Consider the following 21,687-nt stretch of genomic DNA (forward strand, 5'->3'; position numbering starts at 1 on the left):
CAGGCTGTTCCCATTGTCTCGAAGGCTCGCTTCCTGGAGAAGAGAGGAGAGCTATATGAGCTATCCAAGGGGGCCTCCCTCTTCAGTGCTCGTCTCAAACTCACCCCCATCTACCTCTTCCTCTTCAATGACCTACTCATCATCACATGCAAAAAGAGGCAAGCAAAAGGACATACTCCACATACTGACCAACCGTTACAATGTTTTCTGACCATTTAAGTAAATGCGCTGTGGGCAACTGGTTGTCATATTTCATCCTCGTTTTGCCTGCTGGGTGGTGAATATGCAAGTTGAGTATAGTTTCTCTCCCCCTTTCCTTTCCAGCTCAGAGCGCTATATGGTGACAGACCACACCCACCGCTCCCTGGTGCAGGTCCAGCCCACGGGGTTTGGGGCTGGAGCGGAGGACCCAGGGCCCAAGTTGGAGCACTCCTTCTGTCTGCTACTGCTGGAGAACCACCGAGGCCTGGCTTGTGAACACCTGCTGAAGGCCCATTCAGAGTGAGAGAAAACACACACACAGCCTCCCAACCAACCACCTCTCAGATAATGCACTATACACTAAAGAGTAAAGACAAAAATGCATTACACAGTGTTGTACCAAGTTTCTACTCTCTCGCTCTCTCTCTCTAGGTCAGATATGCACAGGTGGATGGCAGCATTCCCTTCCATAAATGACCCAAACAGAAAGAAGGAAGAGGTGATTTATGAGGACTGGGGTGAGTAAAAAGATGTGACTGACCCAGTTATAAAATATTAACATTCTTAGTTAGATGCACATACTTCCCTGAAGTGAAATTGTAGCTTTAACCTTTCATGGGATTAAAGATTGTCCCCAGGTGCAGTGTGTGGAACAATACGTTGCCCAGCAGGCTGATGAGCTCACCATGGAGCCTGCTGACATCATCAACGTGCTACGCAAGACCCATGAGGGTAGGTGGAACAAACAAGGGAATATACTTTCAGTACAAAATTTCTACTGAATTGTCAAGCATCTTTATTGGAAGACTTACAGTTCATCCGGAAAGTATTCAGACCCCTTGACATTTTCCCCCCAAAATTACATTACAGCCGTATTCTAAATTGGATTTTGTTTTTTTCCCCCTCAATACCCCATAATGACAATGCAAACCGGTTTTATTTTTTATTGTTTGGAAATTCAAAGAAACAATACCTTATCTACATAAGTATTCAGACCCTTTGCCATGAGACTCAAAATTTAGCTCAGGTGCATCCTGTTTCCATTGATCATCCTTGAGATGTTTCTACAACTTGATTGTCGTCCATCTGTGGTAAATTCAATTGATTGGACATGATTTGGAAAGGCACACCTGTCTATACAAATGTCGCACAGTTGACAGTGCATGTCAGAGCAAAAACCAAGCTATGAGTTCGAAGGAATTGTCCGAGACAAGATTGTGTGTAGGCACAGATTTGGGGGAAGGGTACCAAACAGTTTCGTCAGCATTGAAGGTCCAAAAGAACACAGTGGACTCCATCATTCTTAAATGGAAGAAGTTTGGAACCTCCAAGACTTTCTACAGCTGGCCGCAGTGCCAGACTGAGCAATGCGGGGAGAAGGGCTTTGGTCAGGAAGTTGACCAAGAAACCCCTATGGTCACTGACAGAGCTCCAGAGTTCTTCTGTGGAGATGGGATAACCATCTCTGCAGCACTCCACCAATCAGGCCTTTATGGTAGAGTTGCCAGATGGAAGCCACTTCTACGTAAAAACGCACATGACAGCCAGGTTGGAGTTTACCAAAAGGCACCTAAATGAATCTCAGACCAAGAGAAACAAGATTCTCTGGTCTGATGAAAGCAATATTAAACTCTTTGGCATGAATGCCAAGCTTCACATCTGGAGGAAACCTTGCACCATCCCTACGGTGAAGTATGGTGGTGGCAGCATCATGCTTAGGGGATGTTTTTCAGGGGCAGGAACACTAATCAGGATCACGGGGAAGATGAACAGAGCAAAGTACAATGAGATCTTTGACGAAAACCTGCTCCAGAGCACTCAGGACCTCAGACTGGGGTGAAAGTTCACCTTCTAACAGGACAATGCACACAGCCAAGACAACGCAGGAGTGGCTTCGAGACAAGTCTCCGAAGGTCCTTGAGTGACCCAGCCATGGCCGTACTTGAACCCGATCTAACATCTCTGGAGAGACCTGAAAATAGCTATGCAGCGACGCTCCCCATTCAACTTGACAGAGCTTGAGAGGATCTGCAGAGAAGAACGGGAATAACTCCCAAATACAGGTTTGACAACATTGTAGCGTCATACCCAAGAAGCCACCACTAGGGTGTAATCATTGCCAAAGGTGCTTCAACAAAGTACTGAGTAAAGGGTCCGAATACTTATGTAAATGCAATAAAAACTGTTTTTGCTTTGTCATTATGGGGTATTGTGTATAGATTGAGGGAATTTTTTAAAATGTATTTTAGAATAAGGTTAACGTAACATTTTGAAAAAGTCAAGGGGTCTGAATACTTTCCCAAATGCACTGTACAATGTGAAAACCTTTTCCATTAATCACAATGTAATCTCCCTCTGAAGTATATTTTGTCACCACAGTACATTTTTAAATCTCTCTTTTCCCCTTTATGACTACTGGTATGCCCTGCGTCCGTCAGGTTGGTACAAGGGGATGCGTCTGTCTGACGGAGAGAAGGGTTGGTTCCCTAGCAAAAGCGTGGTGGAGATAACCAACGAGCATCGGAGGAGACGGAACCTTCAGGAGCAGTACCGCATCGCTCAAGCTGCAGCTAAAGTCACAAAGAACTAACTACCTGCATATTTGTATGTGTGTCCCAAATCACACCCTATTCCCCATATAGTGCACTAGTTTGGAGAAATGGTCAATGGGTCCTGGTCAAAAGTAGGGCACTATAAAATGGTATTACAGTGCTATTTGGGACAAAGCCTATGTCAAACCAAGGATTTCTCTAACCCTCTTTTTCTTGTTTGCACTTGAACTTGAACTCAAGTGCATCATATACATACACTTTTGTAGCTGTATTAGTTAAACTAATAGTGCTATACTACTCTTACCTACACCTGCTGCCAAATGCTCCCCATCCACTGTTTGATGTACTGTATTGATGGAAATCTTTCCTAGACAAAAATCAATCAATAAACATGTTTATATGCCAAATTATTATTTTATTAGACAAACATTACGTGTCATGATGTTGTATAAGGCTGGGCTGTGACTGGCCAAATCAGGAACAGCCCAGTATACAGCGATAATGCCAGGACCCCCTGGCATCATGGTGACCAGGTTTATCATTGGTACGTGTACACCTCAGAGGACAGGGGGCCTGCGAATACAATACCATGCAACACACAAACAAGATAAACAGTCACTAAATGTCCTATCATAGGTAGTTGCCTCTCCAATGTCTTCAAGGTATCAAAGCTGTGTACAGTAGTAGTATTAATTATTGAAAGTTGTGGGAAATTATTTAAGTCAACATGAAATATGTTCCAGAGAACATAAAAATGTAAAAAAAAGTTGCTCAACAGTAAAAGATAGCAATGCTTAAATAGTGTAATCTGTAAAGACTGAACTGAGAGACAGATACCTGCTACTGATGTCAACCTCCAGCTGGTAGCCCATTACGTTTTCTTCCTATAGGGACTCAGAGGACAAGTGGTTGGAAAATGCAATCGTAGCCATGTCAGAATAGAGGCATTAAAAAAGGGACAGTATTGGCAAATGTTGCCAATAGAAATGTCAAGAATAGAGTTGACATTACTCCTTATTCTATTCAGATGGATGAAGCTCACCTCTGATGAAGGGGTGTTGCTGGGACCCTGGGTGATGGTGGTTGGAGCGAGAGGCTCGGCTGTGGGGCCAGGCAGGGAGGGCCCGGGGCTGGTAGATTGTCAGGGCATGGGTCCCATTCGCTGGGTGGATGCAACCAATTGGGATACTATAAAGGAATTAATCGAGCCAATCAATCAAAAACAGACTGAGTGGAAATATTGTAATATGGTTGCAAAAGGTGGAGAAAATATGTCTCACCTGAAGTGGGGATATGGGGAGCTGAGGGTCTTCAGATCTATGGGGAATTTGGGCCGATACCGGACTTCATTGGTGTACACCAGGTGATCCTCCACCAGCTGGGTAGAAAGGAGAGTCATCAGGTGTTGTAGAGAATAAAATCCAAAACAATGGCACAAGAGTAGAGATTCTTCAACTCTTCCCTTCATCGAACCCATCCCATGATATTTCTCATTTAGTCAGATCTCGCAACAAAAGACCAACAAAAGTAATACGGTATTATTGAACAGAGGAAATCAAAGTTGCTGATGCTGTAGAGTCGAGATGAGGACCACTCACAGCTGTGGAGGTGCCACAGGAGTCTAGAGAGAAGCTGTACAGAGCCCTAGCTCCATCAGTCTCTATGGGAACACAGGAGGCATCCAGCAGGGATGTTAGCCTGGGGTTGACGGCTGAAGAAACCCTGGATGTATCCACCAACACCACCATCCTGTTGTCTGGGAGGCACACTGCATGGAGAGAGAAGGGAAGAACATCCAGACTTCAGAAAAGCAAAAGGACCACCAGAGGAATATCATTTTATTTATTTTTGGGAGGACCACTTTCTAAACTTCTGTGAGCACTGATAACATGCATTTCATAAGGAGCCACAGATTTTTGACTTCAGTCAATATACAGTATCATCACTAGTGATAATATATTGACTGAAGTCAAAGAGAAATCTAATAATATTTAAGCAGACTAACATCTCTACACTTGAAAAAGGAGAGCCTCACACTCTAGGAGCTCAGATGCAATATTTGTATAGCTTCATCAGGGTATAATTTCACTGTGGGTCACTAATTTAAATACTTTGAAAAGGACACACATAAGTGTCTGTAATCATGACCGGGTGTGACGTGATTTCATTGGTTGATTTACAGAACATATAAAAAAAGCATGAATGATAACATATGATCATAGATACAAACATCAACAATGGAGAGCAAAAACACAAATCACAAGAATGGCTTCAGATCAAAGTCTACGTTGAGACCGAAGGTAGCAAGGGTCTTTAAATTAACAATCCAGAAGGCCTCCCGTTTTAACAATAAATTGTCAAGGTCACCCCCTCTCCTAGGGAGGGTGACATGTTTGATACCGATATAGCGAAGAGACAAAATAGCTTCCAGAAAAGTGGGCCACAAATGGGTACAGCGAGTTTTTGCACCATTCATTTGCACTTTGTTCTACCCACATCATTTACCACAAGGACAAGTAATAAGATAAATAACTGCCTTAGTGGAGCACGTGATAACCCCTTTGATTGAGATCTGTTTCCCTGTTTGGAAGTGCCATTGCACTTGTAGTTTCCATCCGGTAGAGGTGCAAATAGGCGGTGTGCAGGGGTATTTTAGGGTGGTTAATCAAAGTTTACCAATTGATCTGAGATTTCTGCCCCGCAAAAATACAACCGGCAAACATTATCAATACTGTCATCGGATCAAAGAATGTGCCAATGTTTGTGAACGATTCCCTTAAATTTGTTCAGAGCACTTTGAATAGTTTGTAGTAAGAAAGCAAAAAAGCTTATTTTTTCTACACTGTCCTTGAGAGGTTTCGATTTTCTCAATAGCACTACTGATCTGACCATTTTTGTAACCCCTCTCCTTGAATTGTCTTTGCATCTCAGCTATGTTTTCTGTCGAAATCTGGAGAGAAAAAAATTGCTAATTCTTTAGATTCCACAGAATTGGCTGTAGGGCAAACTGTTTTTCAAGGGAAGCGGGTGATTTCCTGTCAAGATCAGTGTACAGAACATTATCCTCACACAAAATCAAAGGTTCAAGGAAACTGATTTGACGTGTTTCAAACTGCATAGTAAATCTCAGGTGCTCAGAACAAGAGTTAAGAAAAGCATGGAACGCCTGGAACTGTTTTGCATCACCCCTCCATAGAACCAAAAATATAAAATGTAACGTTTCCAAATAATAATGTTATGCCCCAAATTTTTTTGAGAGGATTGAGAATTTACTGTTTCTCCATGTAACTCACATACAAATTAGCATTGTTAGGAGCCATAGGGGGATCCCATAGCAGTACCCTTTGTCTGGATAAAAAATAGTTTAGAAACATGAAATAGTTGTGTGAGTACGATTTCATCCAATGTTATGAACTACCTTCCAGTGCATGCATTATTTGGGTCACCGTTGCAAAAGATACTGAGATACCTACTGCAGCCCTCATCCAGCCCTCATCCTCCACATACAACGCCCATTCTGCCAGTCACATTCTGTTAAAGGTTCCAAAGCACACACATCCATTGATCACTACTCTTTCCAGCTCACTGCAGCTATCGACTGGAACGAGCTGCAAAAAACCCCACTCAAACTGGACAGTTTTATCTCCATCTCTTCATTCAAAGTCTCAATCATGGACACGCTTAATGACAACTGTGGCTGCTTCACTATTGTTGTCTCTACCTTATTGCCCTTCGTGCTGTTGTCTGTGCCCAATATTGTTTGTACCATGTTGTGCTGATGCCATGTGTTGCTATCATGTTGTCATGTGTTGCTGCCATGCTATGTGGTTGTCTTAGGTCTCGCTTTATGTAGTGTCTCTAGTCGTGATGTGTATTTTGTCCTATATTTTATTTATTTATTTTTAACCCCAGTCCCCGCAGAAGGCCTTTTGGTAGGCTGTCATTGTAAATAAGAATTTGTTTTTAACTGACCTGCCGAGTTAAGTAAAGGTTAAAGATAAATAAATATAGCTGCCCTCGGATTGCCGTGCAGATGAAATTTCAGCCCGCCCTGAGAAGCACGAGATTGAACTTCACGCAACTTTCTAGAATTTTCCTCACTATCAACGGTTCGCTCTGTTGTGGGAATTGTGCTCAAATCAACGTAATATTAGGCACTTTTAATGTAACATACCGAAACAAATGAACTATGTGAAACTGTGCAAGTGGTTTTCTTGTAGGCAGAGCGCATTGGAGTAGGATTCTATTGCATTGACATGCACAACTCAAAGCCACTTTATGCTTGATCCGAAAATGTGTTCGGAGGCACCATATGGATGGTGTGACGCACTTGCGAAGCCTCCACAGGTTTGCAGAGGCCAAATTGAGCTCCGTACCGCATCGCCATGCGCCTCAAATTTTTAACAAATGCGGAGGGCACCGTATATCTCCGCATTGACATAATTGGTTGATGGTATGTGAGGGCGGGAGGTCCTGTATAAACACAAACTCACAACTTCCATCACCGCCTGGTACGGCAACTGTACCGCCCGCAACTGCAGGGCTCTCCAGAGGGTGGTGCGGTCTGCCCGTCGTGTCACTGGGGGCAAACTGACTGCCCTCCAGGACACATACAGCACCGAATGTCACAGGAAGGCCAAAATGATCATCAAGGACATCAACCACCCAAGCCACGGCCTGGTCACCCCGCTACTATCCAGAAGGCAAGGTCAGTACAGGTGCATCAAAGCTGGGACCGAGAGACTGAAAAACAGCTTCTATCTCAAGGCCATCAGACTGTTAAATAGCCATCCCTAGCCAGCTACCAGCCAGGTACTCAACCCTGCACCTTAAGAGGCTGCTGCCCTATATACATACAATCACTGGTCACTTTAATGTTTACATACTGCTTTAATAATTTCATATGTATATTCTGTATTCTCTTCTACTGTATTTTAGTCAATGTCACTGACATTGCTCGTCCTAATATTTATATATTTCTTAATTCCATTTTTACATTTAGATATTTAGATAGATATCTGTTAGATACTACTGCACAGTTGGAACTAGGAACACAAGCATTTCGCTACACCCACAATAACATCTGCTAAATATGTGTACGTGACCAATAAAATGTGATTTGATTCCATGTTTGTCGCTTTACTAAACTGATTTAGAACCAGAGTTACCGCAAGTCAGGAGCACTGCCTCTGCTATTCCAGCACCATTTCAACTTAATCATCAAATCAACTAGGCTATATATGCTTAGTTTAATTAATACAATGAAAACAATCTTAAAAGACACCAAAAACTATTTAGTCCAATCAATGTTCCTAAATATCATGTTGCTGTTCATGGTACTGATTTCTGTCTGTGTGTGTGCCGGGCAAGTAAAGAATTCAAGTTGACTCAGCCTAGTTGTTGCCATCCTCTCATGTTGGCAAAACAGTCTATGGCTTTGTCATACAGTTATTGTTGTCATGGGCTACCTAGCTAAAAAGCTTGCTAGCCTAACTTCCTCTCATGGGCAACAAAGAATCAGCTAAGCTAGCCAGCTAGTTAAAGGGAGCTTACTAGGCTACAAATTGAACTTCAATCGTCTCAGGCCAGTGGAACAGAATCGCTGTCTTGATCATTGGCCTGTACAGATAATTAACTGAAAACCACAAATCCAAATTCCCAATCCATGGTTTAGGAAAGGGATGATTTAGCAAGCAAGCTGGGGGGGGGAGGCAACCTACAGTTGAGCTCAGTGCTGATTGCCTACATGTCATAGTAATTTGGTCCAGACAGCAACAGATACATGAGCTATACATACGGAGACAGAGGTGTGCCGTTTCCCCTCGCTCCGGTGGGATTCAGTCACTTGTGAATTGAAGGAACATTATGAAAACAGAGAAACAAAATAAATTGTATAATTTAAATGTTTCTATTGGTCAAATATTTGGGGAAGCCTGGCTTCCTTTGGCATCCATGAAATATCAAAGGCAAAGCCTAGGTAAAAAGTTGAGGAAACCCCACCTCAGTCTTCTGAAAACCTAATCCTGAGTTGAGGGTTTTATTGCTCTGCGGAACAATTACACAAATGTGTTCATGCAAAAGACACCAGAATGGCTTTCTAAAAAGGTCTTGAATGTTCCTGAGTGGTCTAGTCCTGACTTAAATCTGCATAAGAAAATCCAGTTTAAATATTGCTGTCCATCAATGACCCCCAACCAGATTTACTGAGCAATTTAGAAAAATAAACAACGGATATATTTGGTCGTTGGTAGAATTTTAATTAAATAGATTAACAGCTGTAATGTCTGCCAAAGGTGCTTCCCCCAACAATTTTTTTTTCTTAATTGTGAACACAACTTTATTTCATTTTGAAGGTTGTGTAGAGCAAAATTATTATTATTTAATCCCATTTAATCCCTTTTAAGAATACATTTTAAGGCAGCAAAATGTGAAAAAAGTTCAAGGGGGTGTACACTTTCTATAGGCACTGTAGATTAAACTGCAACTGAACAAACCGATTGGCACCTGTGTTTATCTGAAATTTCAGTCTTGGAGGTGTGTTTCCTGACCGATTCCGCGTTTGGTTAATGATGTTTGTCCCCCATGAGACACAGTAGATGCGGAAGCCTATTTCACTTCCTCAAAATCCCTAAAATGAAATCGAAGATAACTCAAGAAATCTGTAATTCATTTAGACGTTTTTGCCAAGGATTTGTTTGTGTTTTTTTTTCCCAATCTAATTTTACTGCTTGCGTCAGTTACTTGATGTGGAATAGAGTTCCATGTAGTCATGGCTCTATGTTGTACTGTGTGCCTCTCATAGTCTGTTCTGGACTTGGGGACTGTGAAGAAACCTCGTGGCATGTCTTGTGGGGTATGCATGGGTGGCCGAGCTGTGTGCCAGTAGTTTAAGACAGACAGCTCGGTGCATTCAACATGTCAATACCTCTCATAAATAAAAGTAGTGATGAAGTCAATCTCTCCTCTACTTTCAGCAAGGAGAGATTGACATGCATATTATTAATATTAGCTCGTGTACATCCAAGGGCCAGCCGTGCTGCCCTGTTCTGAGCCAACTGCAATTTTCCTAAGTCCTTTTTTGTGGCACCTGACCACACCACTGAACAGTAGTCAAGGTGCGACAAAACTAGTGCCTGTAGGACCTACTTTGTTGATAGTGTTGTTAAGATGGCAGAGCATCGCTTTATTATAGACAGACTTCTTCCCATCTTAGCTACTACTGCATCAATATGTTTTGACCATGACAGTTTACAATCTAGGGTTACTCCAAGCAGTTTAGTCAACTCAACTTCCACATTATTTATTAAAAGATTTAGATGAGGCTAAGGGTTTAGTGAGCGTTTTGTTCCAAATACAATGTTTGTAGTTTTAGAAATATTTAAGGCTAACTTATTCCTTGCCACCAACTCCGAAACTAACTGCAGCTCTTTGTTGAGTGTTGCAGTCATTTCAGTCGCTGACGTGTATAGTGTCGAGTCACCCGCATACATAGACACTCTAGCTTTACTCAAAGTCATGTCATTAGTAAAAATTGAAAAAAGAACGGGGCCTAAACAGCTACCCTGGGAAATTCCGGATTCTGGATTATATTTGAGAGGCTTCCATTAAAGAACACCCGCTGTGTTCTATTAGAAAAGTAACTTTATCTACATTATAGCAGGGGGTGTAAAGCCATAAACCTACGTTTTTCCAGCAGCAGACTATGATCGCTAATGTCAAAAGCTGCTCTGAAGTCTAACAAGCCCCCCCAATCATTTTATCATCAATTTCTCTCAGCCAATCATCAGTCATTTGTGTAAGTGCCGTGCTTGTTGACTGTCCTTCCCTATAAGCATGCTGAAATTCTGTTGTCAATTTGTTTTACTGTGAAATAGCATTGTATCTGGTCAGTTTTTTCCCAAAACTGTATGTAAACAAAGTCGGAACTGCTGGGCAGGTCTGTCTCACGGTCTATGCTATTGGATGGAGAACAATCACTGCAGCTGTTCACCCCATGTGTAATCAGTGCCTGTAATCTGGATCAGGTTATTAAATCAACCTATCAGGGTGTTTACAAACACTACAGGAACAAGATCATCCACATGCATTGATCACATTTGTACTAATACTGTAGAGTTTTTTACTGAAGCTGTATCCCTTTTAATTTGATGCAGTGATCACAATATAGCTGCTGTTATCCAGGAATGTTTTTTAGAAAGGGGTCTAAGATTTTGCTGTGACTTATGTCGATTATGTAAGAACTATTTGTTGGTCTGATGTGATTAATAAGGAGCATCCAGATGCTGCACTTGTAAATATGAAATTGCTTCTTCCAATTATTGATAAACATGCACCTGTTAAGAAACTAACTGTTAAGGCTACATGGATTGAGGAGGAATTGAAAAAATATGGTTGAAATAGATGAGGGAAAACGAGTGGCTAATAGGTCTGGCTGAACATTTGACTGACTGACTGCAAATTGAGAAATTGTGTGACTAAACTCAACAATAAGAAATTGTATTATGAAGCCAAAATCAATTATATAGAGATCTCTGGAAAACATTGGAATACTTTAAATTAAAATGGGTAGAAAGAAGTTAAACTCCATCTTCAGTCGAATCAGATGGCTTATTCATCAAAACCATTTGATGTTGCCAATTTTATTTTATTTTTTTCTACTTGGACACCCCATGCCCACATTTACCAGTCTTCCACACCAAATAGCCTGAAGCCACAGGGCTCTTCTTTCAGGCTCTATTTCCCTACATGGGAGCATTGCGAACCCCAGGTCAGGATTTTTGACCTGGCTACATGTACTGTACATTGAACAACACCTCAGCTTTTTTCTGTATAATAAAACAACAAAAAAATCAACAATGAAGTTGCCTCTTCTACAATGGGGGTCAATAGGAAATAATGTTGGTTTTCCCCAATTCGTGGACGTGGTTGAGGGGAATTCCATATTATTAAAAGAATACCGGCTGGAACTATTGGTAGGATGATGCTATAGTAACCGTGCTATTCCAAACAAAAAAACACAGCGGAATATAAACTGGATAATACCATTTGAGAGGATGACATGCTTCTTTTGAGCCTAAAATGAAAGAAAATTGTCACGGCATTATAAGAGGAGATCTTCCCTCGGTTTATAATCTTTAGCGTATTGTATACAGGGCACTCGGAAAGTATTCAGACCATTTTTTCCACATTGCATTACGTTACAGCTTTATTCTAAAATGTATTAAATAGTTTTTCGCGTCATCAATCTACACACAATATCCCATAATGACAAAGCAAAAAGTGTTTTTTAGACATTATTGCAAATGTATTAAACAACAAACGGTTATATCACATTTAAGTAATTATTCAGACCCTTTACTCAGTACTTTGTTGAAGCACCTTTGGCAGCGATTACAGCCTCGAGTCGTTTTGGGTATGACGCTACAAGCTTGGCACACCTGTATTTGGGGAGTTTCTCCCATTCTTCTCTGCAGATCCTCTCAAGCTCTGTCAGGTTGGATGGGGAGCGTTGCTGCACAGCTATTTTCAGGTCTCTCCAGAGATGTTCGATCGGGTTCAAGTCCAGGCCACTCAAGGACATTCAGAGACTTCTCCCAAAGCCCCTCCTGAGTTGTCTTGGCTGTGTGCTTAGGGTCATTGTCCTGTTGGAAGGTGAACCTTCATCCCAGTCTCAGGGCCTGAGGGCTCTGAAGCAGGTTTTCATCAAGGATCTCTCTGTACTTTGCTCCATTCATCTTTCCCTCGATCCCGACTAGTCTCCCAGTTCCTGCTGCAGAAAAACATCCCCACAGCATGCTGCCACCACACTTAACCGCAGGGAAGGTGCCAGGTTTCCTCCAGACGTGACACTTGGCATTCAGACCAAAATAGTTCAGTCTTGGTTTCATCAGACCAGAGAATCTTGTTTCATGATCAGAGTTCTTTAGGTGCCTTTAGGCAAACTCCAAACGGGCTGTCATGTACCTTTTACCGAGGAGTGGCTTCCGTCTGGCCACTCTACCATAAAGGCCTGATTGGTGGAGTGCTGCAGAGATTGTTGTTCTTCTGGATGTTTCTCGCAGAGTGACCATCGGGTTCTTGGTCACCTCCCTGACCAAGGCCCTTCGCTCTCGATTGCCCAGTTTGGCCGGGCAGCCAGCTCTAGGAAGAGTCTTGCTGGTCCCAAACTTCTTCCATTTAAGAATGATGGAGGCCACTGTGTTCTTGGGGACCTTCCCAGATCTATGTCGACACAATCCTGTCTCGGAGCTCTAAAGACAATTCCTTTAACCTCATGACAGTGCATGTCAGAGCAAAAACGAAGTCAACTGTGGGACCTTGTATAAACAGGTGTGTGCCTTCCCAAATCATGTCCAATCAAGTTGTAGAAACATCTTAAGGATGATCAATGGAAATAGGATGCAGCTCAGCTCAATTTCGAGTCTCATAGCAAGAGGTCCAAATAATTATGTAAATAAGATAGTTTTTATTTTTATACATTTGCAAAAATGTCTAAACCTGTTTTTGCTTCGTCATTTTGTTTGTAGATTGATGAGGAAAAACATTTATTTAATCAATTTTAGAATAAGGCTTTAACGTAACAAAATGTGGAAAAATACTTTCCGAATGCATAATATGTATGCATGTAGGATGGTCCTGTAAATGCATTGGTTGTTTTACCCAGTAGTTCCTTCACAAGGAAGACACAGCGCTGGGTGAAGGTGTGCTCCTGTATGGCCGTCTCTCTGTCCTCCAGTGTCATTCTCACAGTTACCACCAGCCCCTGCAAACTCAGACCCTGACGGAGAGCGAGAGAGCAAAAAAGAGGAACCAGCTGGGATCAAGAGATGAAGGCTAAATATGGGTATAGAGCCACTTTGAGTCGACTTTGTTATACCCACTACAAAAATGTACATTGCCACCCATAACAAATAGAACCCAACAGCTAAACTGGTTTAGTCCCCACACCTCGTAGGCCATGCCAAGGCCGTAAAGAGGGATCACCATACTGAAGTAGTCCTTCTTGGTCTCCAGGGCGTAGTCGCCCATCTCCACCAGCTCCCAGTCCAGCCTGCGACCCCCCACGTACACCTCCCACTGGGTGTCCATGTTTCCGTAGTGCAGCTGCAGACGCACCCCTTTATCAGAGCACCCCCCCTCCACTCTGGGCAGGACTGGAGGACAGGGGAGGGAGAACAGAAGGAGGGATGGATGAGTTGGAGGGATTGATGGATAGGCATAATTCTCAAGTCATGGGATCGTTTCAGGTGTTAGCCTACCTTACACTAGCCTACCATTTGAGTTTAATTTAACTTTATAAGCTCACAGAGGGTCTGTGCTTGTATGGGAATGCATGCGAGTCATACATACCAACATCCTGTAGGACAGCCTCCACGGTGGCAGGATGGTGGTACAGGTCAGAGTGGGGGGAGATGGAAAGAGTGAAGGTCACTGCCAGACTGTACCTCCTGTACCCCTGCCCAAGATACTACAGGACCAGAGACAGGAGGATATCAGCAAAAAATATGTAGACTAAGGTCAGAGCTTAAGTATTGAACACACACACAGAGCAGTTTCACTGTTCCTTAATCTCATACATGAACTGCTTCAGTGTTTCTAGTATCACACTGACTGGTACTAACATGCCCTCACCTTCTGGGAGACCAGATGGTGTGAGAAGGGGGTCTTCAGTAGGTAGGCATGGGTGCCATTGGGGAAGGGGACCTGTGAGAGGGAAACCCCTAGCTGCTCTGCCATGGACTGGTCCCCCACGGTGATGTTGGACAGAGACACGTCATGGGGGAACAAGCCCAGAGACACAGAGAACTGTCCCTCAGAGGGATTGGTTTCTGCAGGAGGAAGAACAGTCATAACTTACAGTATGGAATGTTCTCTCATTAACATGTTGGTGGAAGTTAACCTGGTTCCAGACCCGTTTGTGCCCTCTTGCCAACTCCTATGGTCATGTGGTTGTCAGACGACGACCATAGGATTTGGCAAGACAGGGATGAGTACACCCGGATGCAGAGTTTCCCCAAACTTCATCCTGCCCCCCCTGGTGCAAGTTTTGGCTTTTGCCCTAGCACTACACAGCTGATGCAAATAATCAAAGCTTGATGATTGGTTGGTTACTTGAGTCAGCTGTGTAGTGCTAGGGCAAAAAACCAAAATGTGCACCTAGGAGGGTGCTCCGGGACCGAGTATGGGAAACCCTGCCCTGCTGGAGGCTCTTAAGTGAAACGTTGGCCAAAGCGACAGAAAGGGGAGATAAGCAACTTTCTTTTTAATTTGTATGGTATGAGGACTACTTGCCGTTGATAAGGATTGGTGTCTGAGGCAGATGGATGATAGAAAGGGGTCTAAAGGAGCGGTATTCAGTGTGAGCCGACTGAGAATCCTCCCACTGGTGCATGTAGAACAGGTCAATGAAATACGACTGGGAGTACTGGCCATCCACCACCTGGCTCTGAGGGAGAGAGTAATGGTTAAGGCAACATAAATCAATCAATCAATCAAAAGCATAATGAAGCTGCAGCATCAAGGAGACAAATCAAAGAAAGGAGAGGCTGGGACACTGCACATATGCTGCTTCTGAGTGCTTTATTCCCCACAAAATAGAAACATAGAAACTCCATAGAAACATTTGTCAGTTGTGCTTGTCACCTGCTCACACTTCAAATCAAGCCACCCATTTCTTCACTAAAATAGTTGATACAATTATTTATAATAATAAAATAATCAATACTTGACTGACATACCACCTGTATTTGTTAGGAAATGAACTAAGTACAGTTTGTGATTAAAAAAACTGGGATAAGAACTAAAAAAAAAAAAACTGTGAAATTAAAGCTCCATCTCCTTTGTCTGTAATACCTTGATGTAGCCACCTTCTGCACCAAATGGAATCCTGATCTCCACAGCTCCATCCTGTTCCTGTATGTCATATCCTCTCTGACGGGCCACACAGTCACTCAGGTAGCGTCCCTCCACTCCCACCGTCAGGCCCTTGTCTCTGAAGGGGGGCTGCACCAGGGTGGACAGCACCTTGGGGAACCTCCACAGAATGTGATTCCCATCCATGGAGGCCTTGTCTGGAGAAGAGGGGGTAAGGTACTAAAACTGCTGTAGAGGCCAATTAGACCTGATCCCAGAACAGTTTATGCAGTCTTGCCAACTCTTATGGTTATGGGCAGGTGTGTTTGGAGTTACAATGACCATATAAAGTAAAAGTTGGAAGTTCACATACACCTTAGCCAAAAAAAATTTTTTTTAAACTCAGTTGTTCACAATTCCTGACAATTAATCCTCATAAAAATTCCCTATCTTAGGTCAGTTAGGATCACCACTTTATTTTAAGAATGTGAAATGTCAGAATAATAGTAGAGAAATATTTATTTCAGCTTTAATATCTTTCATATTCCCAGTGGGTCAGAAGATTACATACACAATTAGTATTTGGTAGCATTGCCTTTACATTGTTTAACTTGGGTCAAACGTGTCAGGTAGCCTTCCCACAATAAGTTGGGTGAATTTTGGCCCCTTCCTCCTGACAGAGCTGGTGTAACTGAGTCAGGTTCGTAGGCTTCCTTGCTTGCACACGCCTTTTCAGTTCTGCCCACAGATTTTCTATAGGATTGAGGTCAGGGCTTTGTGATGGCCACTCCAATACCTTGACTTTGTTGTCCTTAAGCCATTTTGCCACAACTTTGGAAGTATGCTTGGGGTCATTGTCCATTTGGAAGACCCATTTGCGACCAAGCTTTAACTTCCTGACTGATGTCTTGAGATGTTGCTTCAATATATCCACATACTTTTCCTGCCTCATGATGCCATCTATTTTGTGAAGTGCACCAGTCCCTCCTGCAGCAAAGCACCCCCACAACATAATGCTGCCAACCCCATGCTTCACGGTTGGGATGGTGTTCTTCGGCTTGCAAGCATCTCCTTTTTCTCCAAACATAACAATGATCATTATGGCCAAACAGTTCTATTTTTGTTTCATCAGACCAGAGGATATTTCTCCAAAGAGTACGATCTTTGTCCCCATGTGCAGTTGCAAACCGTAGTCTGGCTTTTTTATGGCGGTTTTGGAGCAGTGGCTCATTTTACTGTGGATATAGATACTTTTGTATCCGTTTCCTCCAGCATCTTCACAAGGTTCATTGCGGTTGTTCTGGGATTGAGTTGCACTTTTCGTACCAAAGTATGTTCATCTCTAGGAGACAGAACGCGTCTCCTTACTGAGCGGGATGATGGCTGCGTGGTCCCATGGTGTTTATACTTGCGTACTATTGTTTGTACAGATGAATGTGGTGCCTTCAGGCGTTTGGAAATTGGTCTTGGCTGATGTCTTTTGATTTTCCCATGATGTCAAGCAAAGAGGCACTGAGTTTGAAGGTAGGCTACATCCACAAGTACACCTCAAATTGACTCAAATGATGTCAATTAGCCTATCAGAAGCTTCTAAAGCCATGACATAATTTTCTGGAATTTTCCAAGCTGTTTAAAGGCACAGTCAATTTAGTGTATGTAAACTTCTGACCCACTGGAATTGTGATACAGTGAATTACAAGTGAAATAATCTGTCTGTAAACAATTGGAAATATTACTTGTTTGTTAACAAGACATTTGTGGAGTGGTTGAAAAATGAGTTTTAATGACTCCAACCTAAGTGTATGTAAACTCCCGACTTCAACTGTATGTTGGCAAGACCACACAATCAGATCTGGGACCAGGTTAGAGGCAAATGGGGTCATGTTCACATATCATGCATTCAATTACATGAAGGAAATTCAGTTAGAAACCGTCTATTTTCCAATGATCAAAAGAGATGTACTTGTGGTGCAAGCAACCGAGGCGTCCACTCTTAGAAGTGTCCAGTGGTGTTTGTAAAGAATGGTGGCACTGACCACCTCCACCTCGATACCTTTCTCCTGAAATAGTTAGAAAAGGTTTCACATTACTTAGCCAAGCAGAACCGAGTCAAGCTGCACTGGACAGTTGTTGGAACTGCACTGGAGAGGACATTGTGAAAAGAAAATATCCAATCCAGAACAGCATGGTTTAGGTTATCGCGATAGCGTGAAAAGGATATTGGTGTATCTGACCAGTAATCCATAGGAAATAGAGCAAAGCAAACTGACCTAAAGCAGTATTGATATAACAATGGAAACAGATCTACAGCCCTGGCTCTGCAGTCTGACCTGTAGGGTGTAGGCGAGGCGGGAGCCATAGGCACAGCGCAGCAGAACACGTGTCTCTGTGGTGTTGATGTGGTAACCCAGGAGATGGGCCATCTCTACAGGCAGGGTCTTCTCTTTCATAGAGGGTCTCCCATCACTCCCCTGCTGGTCACCTGGCACCCGGAACACCACACGCCACTCCCTCAGACCCTCCTCCGACCACTGGAGAGAGATCACAAGGTATTAAATCAAGAATTCAAAGGCATTGAAAGAGGTGGATTTGGGGAAAAACAAAACACTATTGAATTTAATTTAATTTTGACCAACAGATAAAGTATACATCTACAAGATGTGTATTTGATCACAGTGGAAAGCACTTGAAAGCATGAATGGCCCTCTCGTTGGCCTCTGTGTGTGAAAGGGAATATGTACCACAGGTGGTGGTGTCATCCATTCCAGACCCTTGTGGTTGGCGGGAGGGACCTGTTTAATGGCAGACACCTAATATTGGAAAATAAAGAATTGAACAACGATATGCAAAAACATTCTATCCTAATGAATATTGAGTAAATCATGTCAGACGATAATACATCAAAAAGGTACAGTCAGTCACATATAGCTCAGTTAAAATTTTCCATGACCTCCATATAGTTCTCCTCACAGACGATCTCCCGGGGATTCCATGGCTGTTGTAAAGGGCAGGTCAGCTGGAGAGGGTAGGACATCTCCTCACCGTCAACATCTCTGTTCACAAACCACACCAGCATTCGGAAAGCAGTGTCTTTCTGAAGAACATAATATAGCAGGAGGCATACTAATGAAAATGCTAAAGGTAGAAACTGACTCAGGCACACATGATCATTTTGTTCACACTTGAATCATTAGGAACCCTTAGAAGAAAAACAGGTGAACATTCACTCACAATTAAAAGTTGATGGTCTTAGTTCTTTAGAGGCTGCCCCCAGATTCCCCCCTATTCGTTATGAATCCCCAAACTGTGACTTCCAGACACTGATAGCAATAATCACCTCATTGTGTACATGACAAGCCAGGTAGGAGGCACGGAGGACCAGGTCCCCCCAGGAGTCCAGCACCATGGTGTAGCCACATTCTGCAGCCCCCTGGCCTGAGAGGGTGTGGGCACCACTGCCGTCTGGTTGGTTGGTTGGTTGGTGGTGGGGAGAGGGGGGGGGGGGGGGGGGGGGTAGAGTAGAGTGGTCATTTCTATGACCTGTTCATGTGATGCAGTGATACAAGCCTGATACTTGGTAGCTACATTTTAAAACAGCAGTGATACGTGAATTATTCCATACAGCCGTTACACAGTATGTAGCGTAAAGCATAGCATGGAGAATTTACGACCAACCTTTACTTGGCGATGCTTCCTCAAGTCCTAACTTGGAAGAGAACAAGTCTTCTACATTTTCATGTCTAGTTACAGGGGGTTAGTTTAAATGTAGAAAATGTTCTGTTATTAAATGTTTTGCTCCGTGAAGTAATCCAACAATATTGTACTCTGCCATCTTGTCTATTTAAAATCTTCTCTCACTGATTGAGACAGGTGGCTGTCCACCCCAAAGTGCCGCATGTCAGGATGAAATTCACCAGTCTCGATCAATGAGAAGATTTGAAATAAACAAGACATTGTGTACACATTGTTGGATTACTTCATGGAGCAAAAAAATCATTTTTTTTTTTTTTTTAAATGGAGCATTTTCTAAATTCAAACGAACCCCCTGCAACTAGACATGGAAGTTCAGAAGATGTGTTGTCTTACAAGTCGGGAATTTAGGAAGTATCGCCAAGGTTGGCTGAATTCTCTGTTTTATGCTTTACACTACCTCCTGTCTAACAGCTGTATGTATGGGTTGCATTCACATATCACCACTATTTCAAAGTGTAGTTACTTACTAGGCATCTCACTCACCTTCAACATCAAACCTAAACTTCTGACCAAGGAGGCTCGACTTGACTGACAGCCAGAAGTGGCGATCCTGACACTCAGTTCTGAACATTCCTTCACAAAATAAAAGATAATCAGGTTGTCACTAGTTATGAAGTGAGTAGAGACTAGAGGGATGCAGGTTTGATACCAACTTACCAATGGGTATGGTGTCAGTAGCATAGATGGGAAGTATGCAAAGCAAAAGTACACTAAAAAAAAATCAAATAAGTCAGTCACAGCACACAAATGAATTCCTTGGGCATGACATCAGGTGTGAAATCATTAAGGTGATTCTGTTGCAAAACATTTCGCAACAAACCATTTAATTCAAAAATAAAACGAGAGTTTCTATTGTACAAATTCAGTAAGTCCCTCCCTGTTTTAGGTTTGCTCTGGGGTGTATTCATTCCACCGATTGTTGCAAAACATTTCTTAAACTGAAGCAAACAAAATTGGGAAGGACCTACCTGAATTTTCTTTTTAACCTTTAACTAGGCAAGTCCGTTAAGAACAAATTCTTATTTACAATGACGGCCTACCCCTAACGACGCTGGGCCAATTGTGTGCCGCCCTATGGGACTCCCAATCACGTCTAGTTGTGATACAGCTTTGAATCGAACCAGGGTCTGTAGTGACACCTCTAGGGCTGAGATACAGTGCCTTAGATCGCTGCTCCACTCGGGAGCCCAATTTGTCCAACAGAAACTAGTTTGGTCCGTTTCCTTTAGTTTGGTTCTTAAACAATAAACGGTTTCCGTAATGAATACAGCCATGCAATATATCAACTGTTACAACAGTCAAATCTGAATACCAACTACACTCCAACGCTTTGGACCCTTTTTTTTTTTTTTTTTTTTTTTTACATTCGTAGGCCTAATATACTTTTAAAAAACCAAAGCAGCTCACCAGATAACTCTTTCATCTTTCATAATTGTGATTTCATAAACAACAAGGTTCTTGTGCATTTGTAAAGTTAACTTATAATTCCAAAATTCATTTTTTCTTTCACATTTGTTGTACTCTTGAATCAGGCACATTGTCTTATCAGCTGCCATTTTGACTGGGTGAGGACCACACACCTGGCAGGTGAATCAACAATTAGCCTAATTGCATAGGCTATGTATCTACCGTTTTTTAAGCTATATTACAGTCAAGACTTCCCCACTAATAGTAATTATGGCAATGTTGTTGTAGCATTTTCATTCAAAGATTGTAATGCAAAGGGGAAACAAAGCGCTCATTTTCAGCTTCATGAGCCAGGTGGAATAACAAGGGCGTTTCTCTGCCCAGGCATTGTTGACGCAAGCCAGATCTTACAACGCATTGATTGGAATTTTAAGTATGAGCTAACCACATCATCTGTTACAGCAGTCTGTCAGTCGATGACACAGCCGATAATGTGGCGCGCAACCATTCGTCTGACAGAATTTACACTATGGGAAGATCTCAATTGCAGCCTGGTTTTCTATTATTTTATTTATTGTATTCACAGGAATGTCCCTGTATTGATGTGTAATACTGTTATATTGTGGCAAAAAAATAAAATAAATTACGACACCCAAATTGAAATAAAAAAATGATAATACAGTCACAATTGCATTCTCCTTGAATCCTTCTCAAAACCAATTGGAAGAGAAAGCCAAAGGTCCCTCCCCTCTGAACTTCTCCTCCAATGGAAGAGGCCGTCATTTCTAGCAACGCGCTAAAATCCATAAAATGGAGCTAGCCAGCCAATCTTGTAGGTGATGGAAGATATAGTGAGTTGAGATTGGTCAATAGCCCGCGATGTCAGAGAATTTGCAAAAACTTTAGATGTGCGTTCAATTAA

At 42.5% G+C, this 21,687-nt stretch overlaps 2 protein-coding genes across 2 annotated transcripts in view; one reads left to right on the top strand and one right to left on the bottom strand.

The window, feature by feature from the left end:
• LOC129868755 (rho guanine nucleotide exchange factor 15-like) overlaps positions 1 to 3,182 on the top strand; it is a 31,893-nt gene extending 28,711 nt beyond the window's left edge. The window contains exons 13-17 of the mRNA XM_055942974.1: positions 4 to 158; positions 325 to 501; positions 634 to 719; positions 829 to 933; positions 2,640 to 3,182. Of these exons, the coding sequence (XP_055798949.1) occupies positions 4 to 158; positions 325 to 501; positions 634 to 719; positions 829 to 933; positions 2,640 to 2,791 (675 nt within the window). The 3' untranslated portion in view covers positions 2,792 to 3,182. The remainder of the gene's footprint in view (positions 1 to 3; positions 159 to 324; positions 502 to 633; positions 720 to 828; positions 934 to 2,639) is intronic.
• Positions 3,182 to 20,914, bottom strand: LOC129867849 (uncharacterized). Its single transcript, XM_055941333.1, has 19 exons — positions 20,766 to 20,914; positions 20,016 to 20,068; positions 19,842 to 19,931; positions 18,943 to 19,067; positions 18,556 to 18,699; positions 18,347 to 18,415; positions 17,936 to 18,136; positions 17,569 to 17,665; positions 15,606 to 15,823; positions 15,045 to 15,198; positions 14,385 to 14,581; positions 14,103 to 14,220; positions 13,701 to 13,906; positions 13,413 to 13,530; positions 4,352 to 4,521; positions 4,034 to 4,131; positions 3,796 to 3,941; positions 3,591 to 3,637; positions 3,182 to 3,326 (listed from the first exon to the last, which is right to left on the bottom strand). Exons 1-18 carry the CDS (start codon positions 20,912 to 20,914, stop codon positions 3,603 to 3,605), a joined length of 2,388 nt encoding a protein of 795 aa, XP_055797308.1. The 3' UTR covers positions 3,182 to 3,326; positions 3,591 to 3,602.
• Positions 20,915 to 21,687: the final 773 nt, after the last annotated feature.

Source organism: Salvelinus fontinalis, chromosome 13 (genome assembly GCF_029448725.1).
Source record: "Salvelinus fontinalis isolate EN_2023a chromosome 13, ASM2944872v1, whole genome shotgun sequence".
NCBI lineage: Eukaryota > Metazoa > Chordata > Actinopteri > Salmoniformes > Salmonidae > Salvelinus > Salvelinus fontinalis.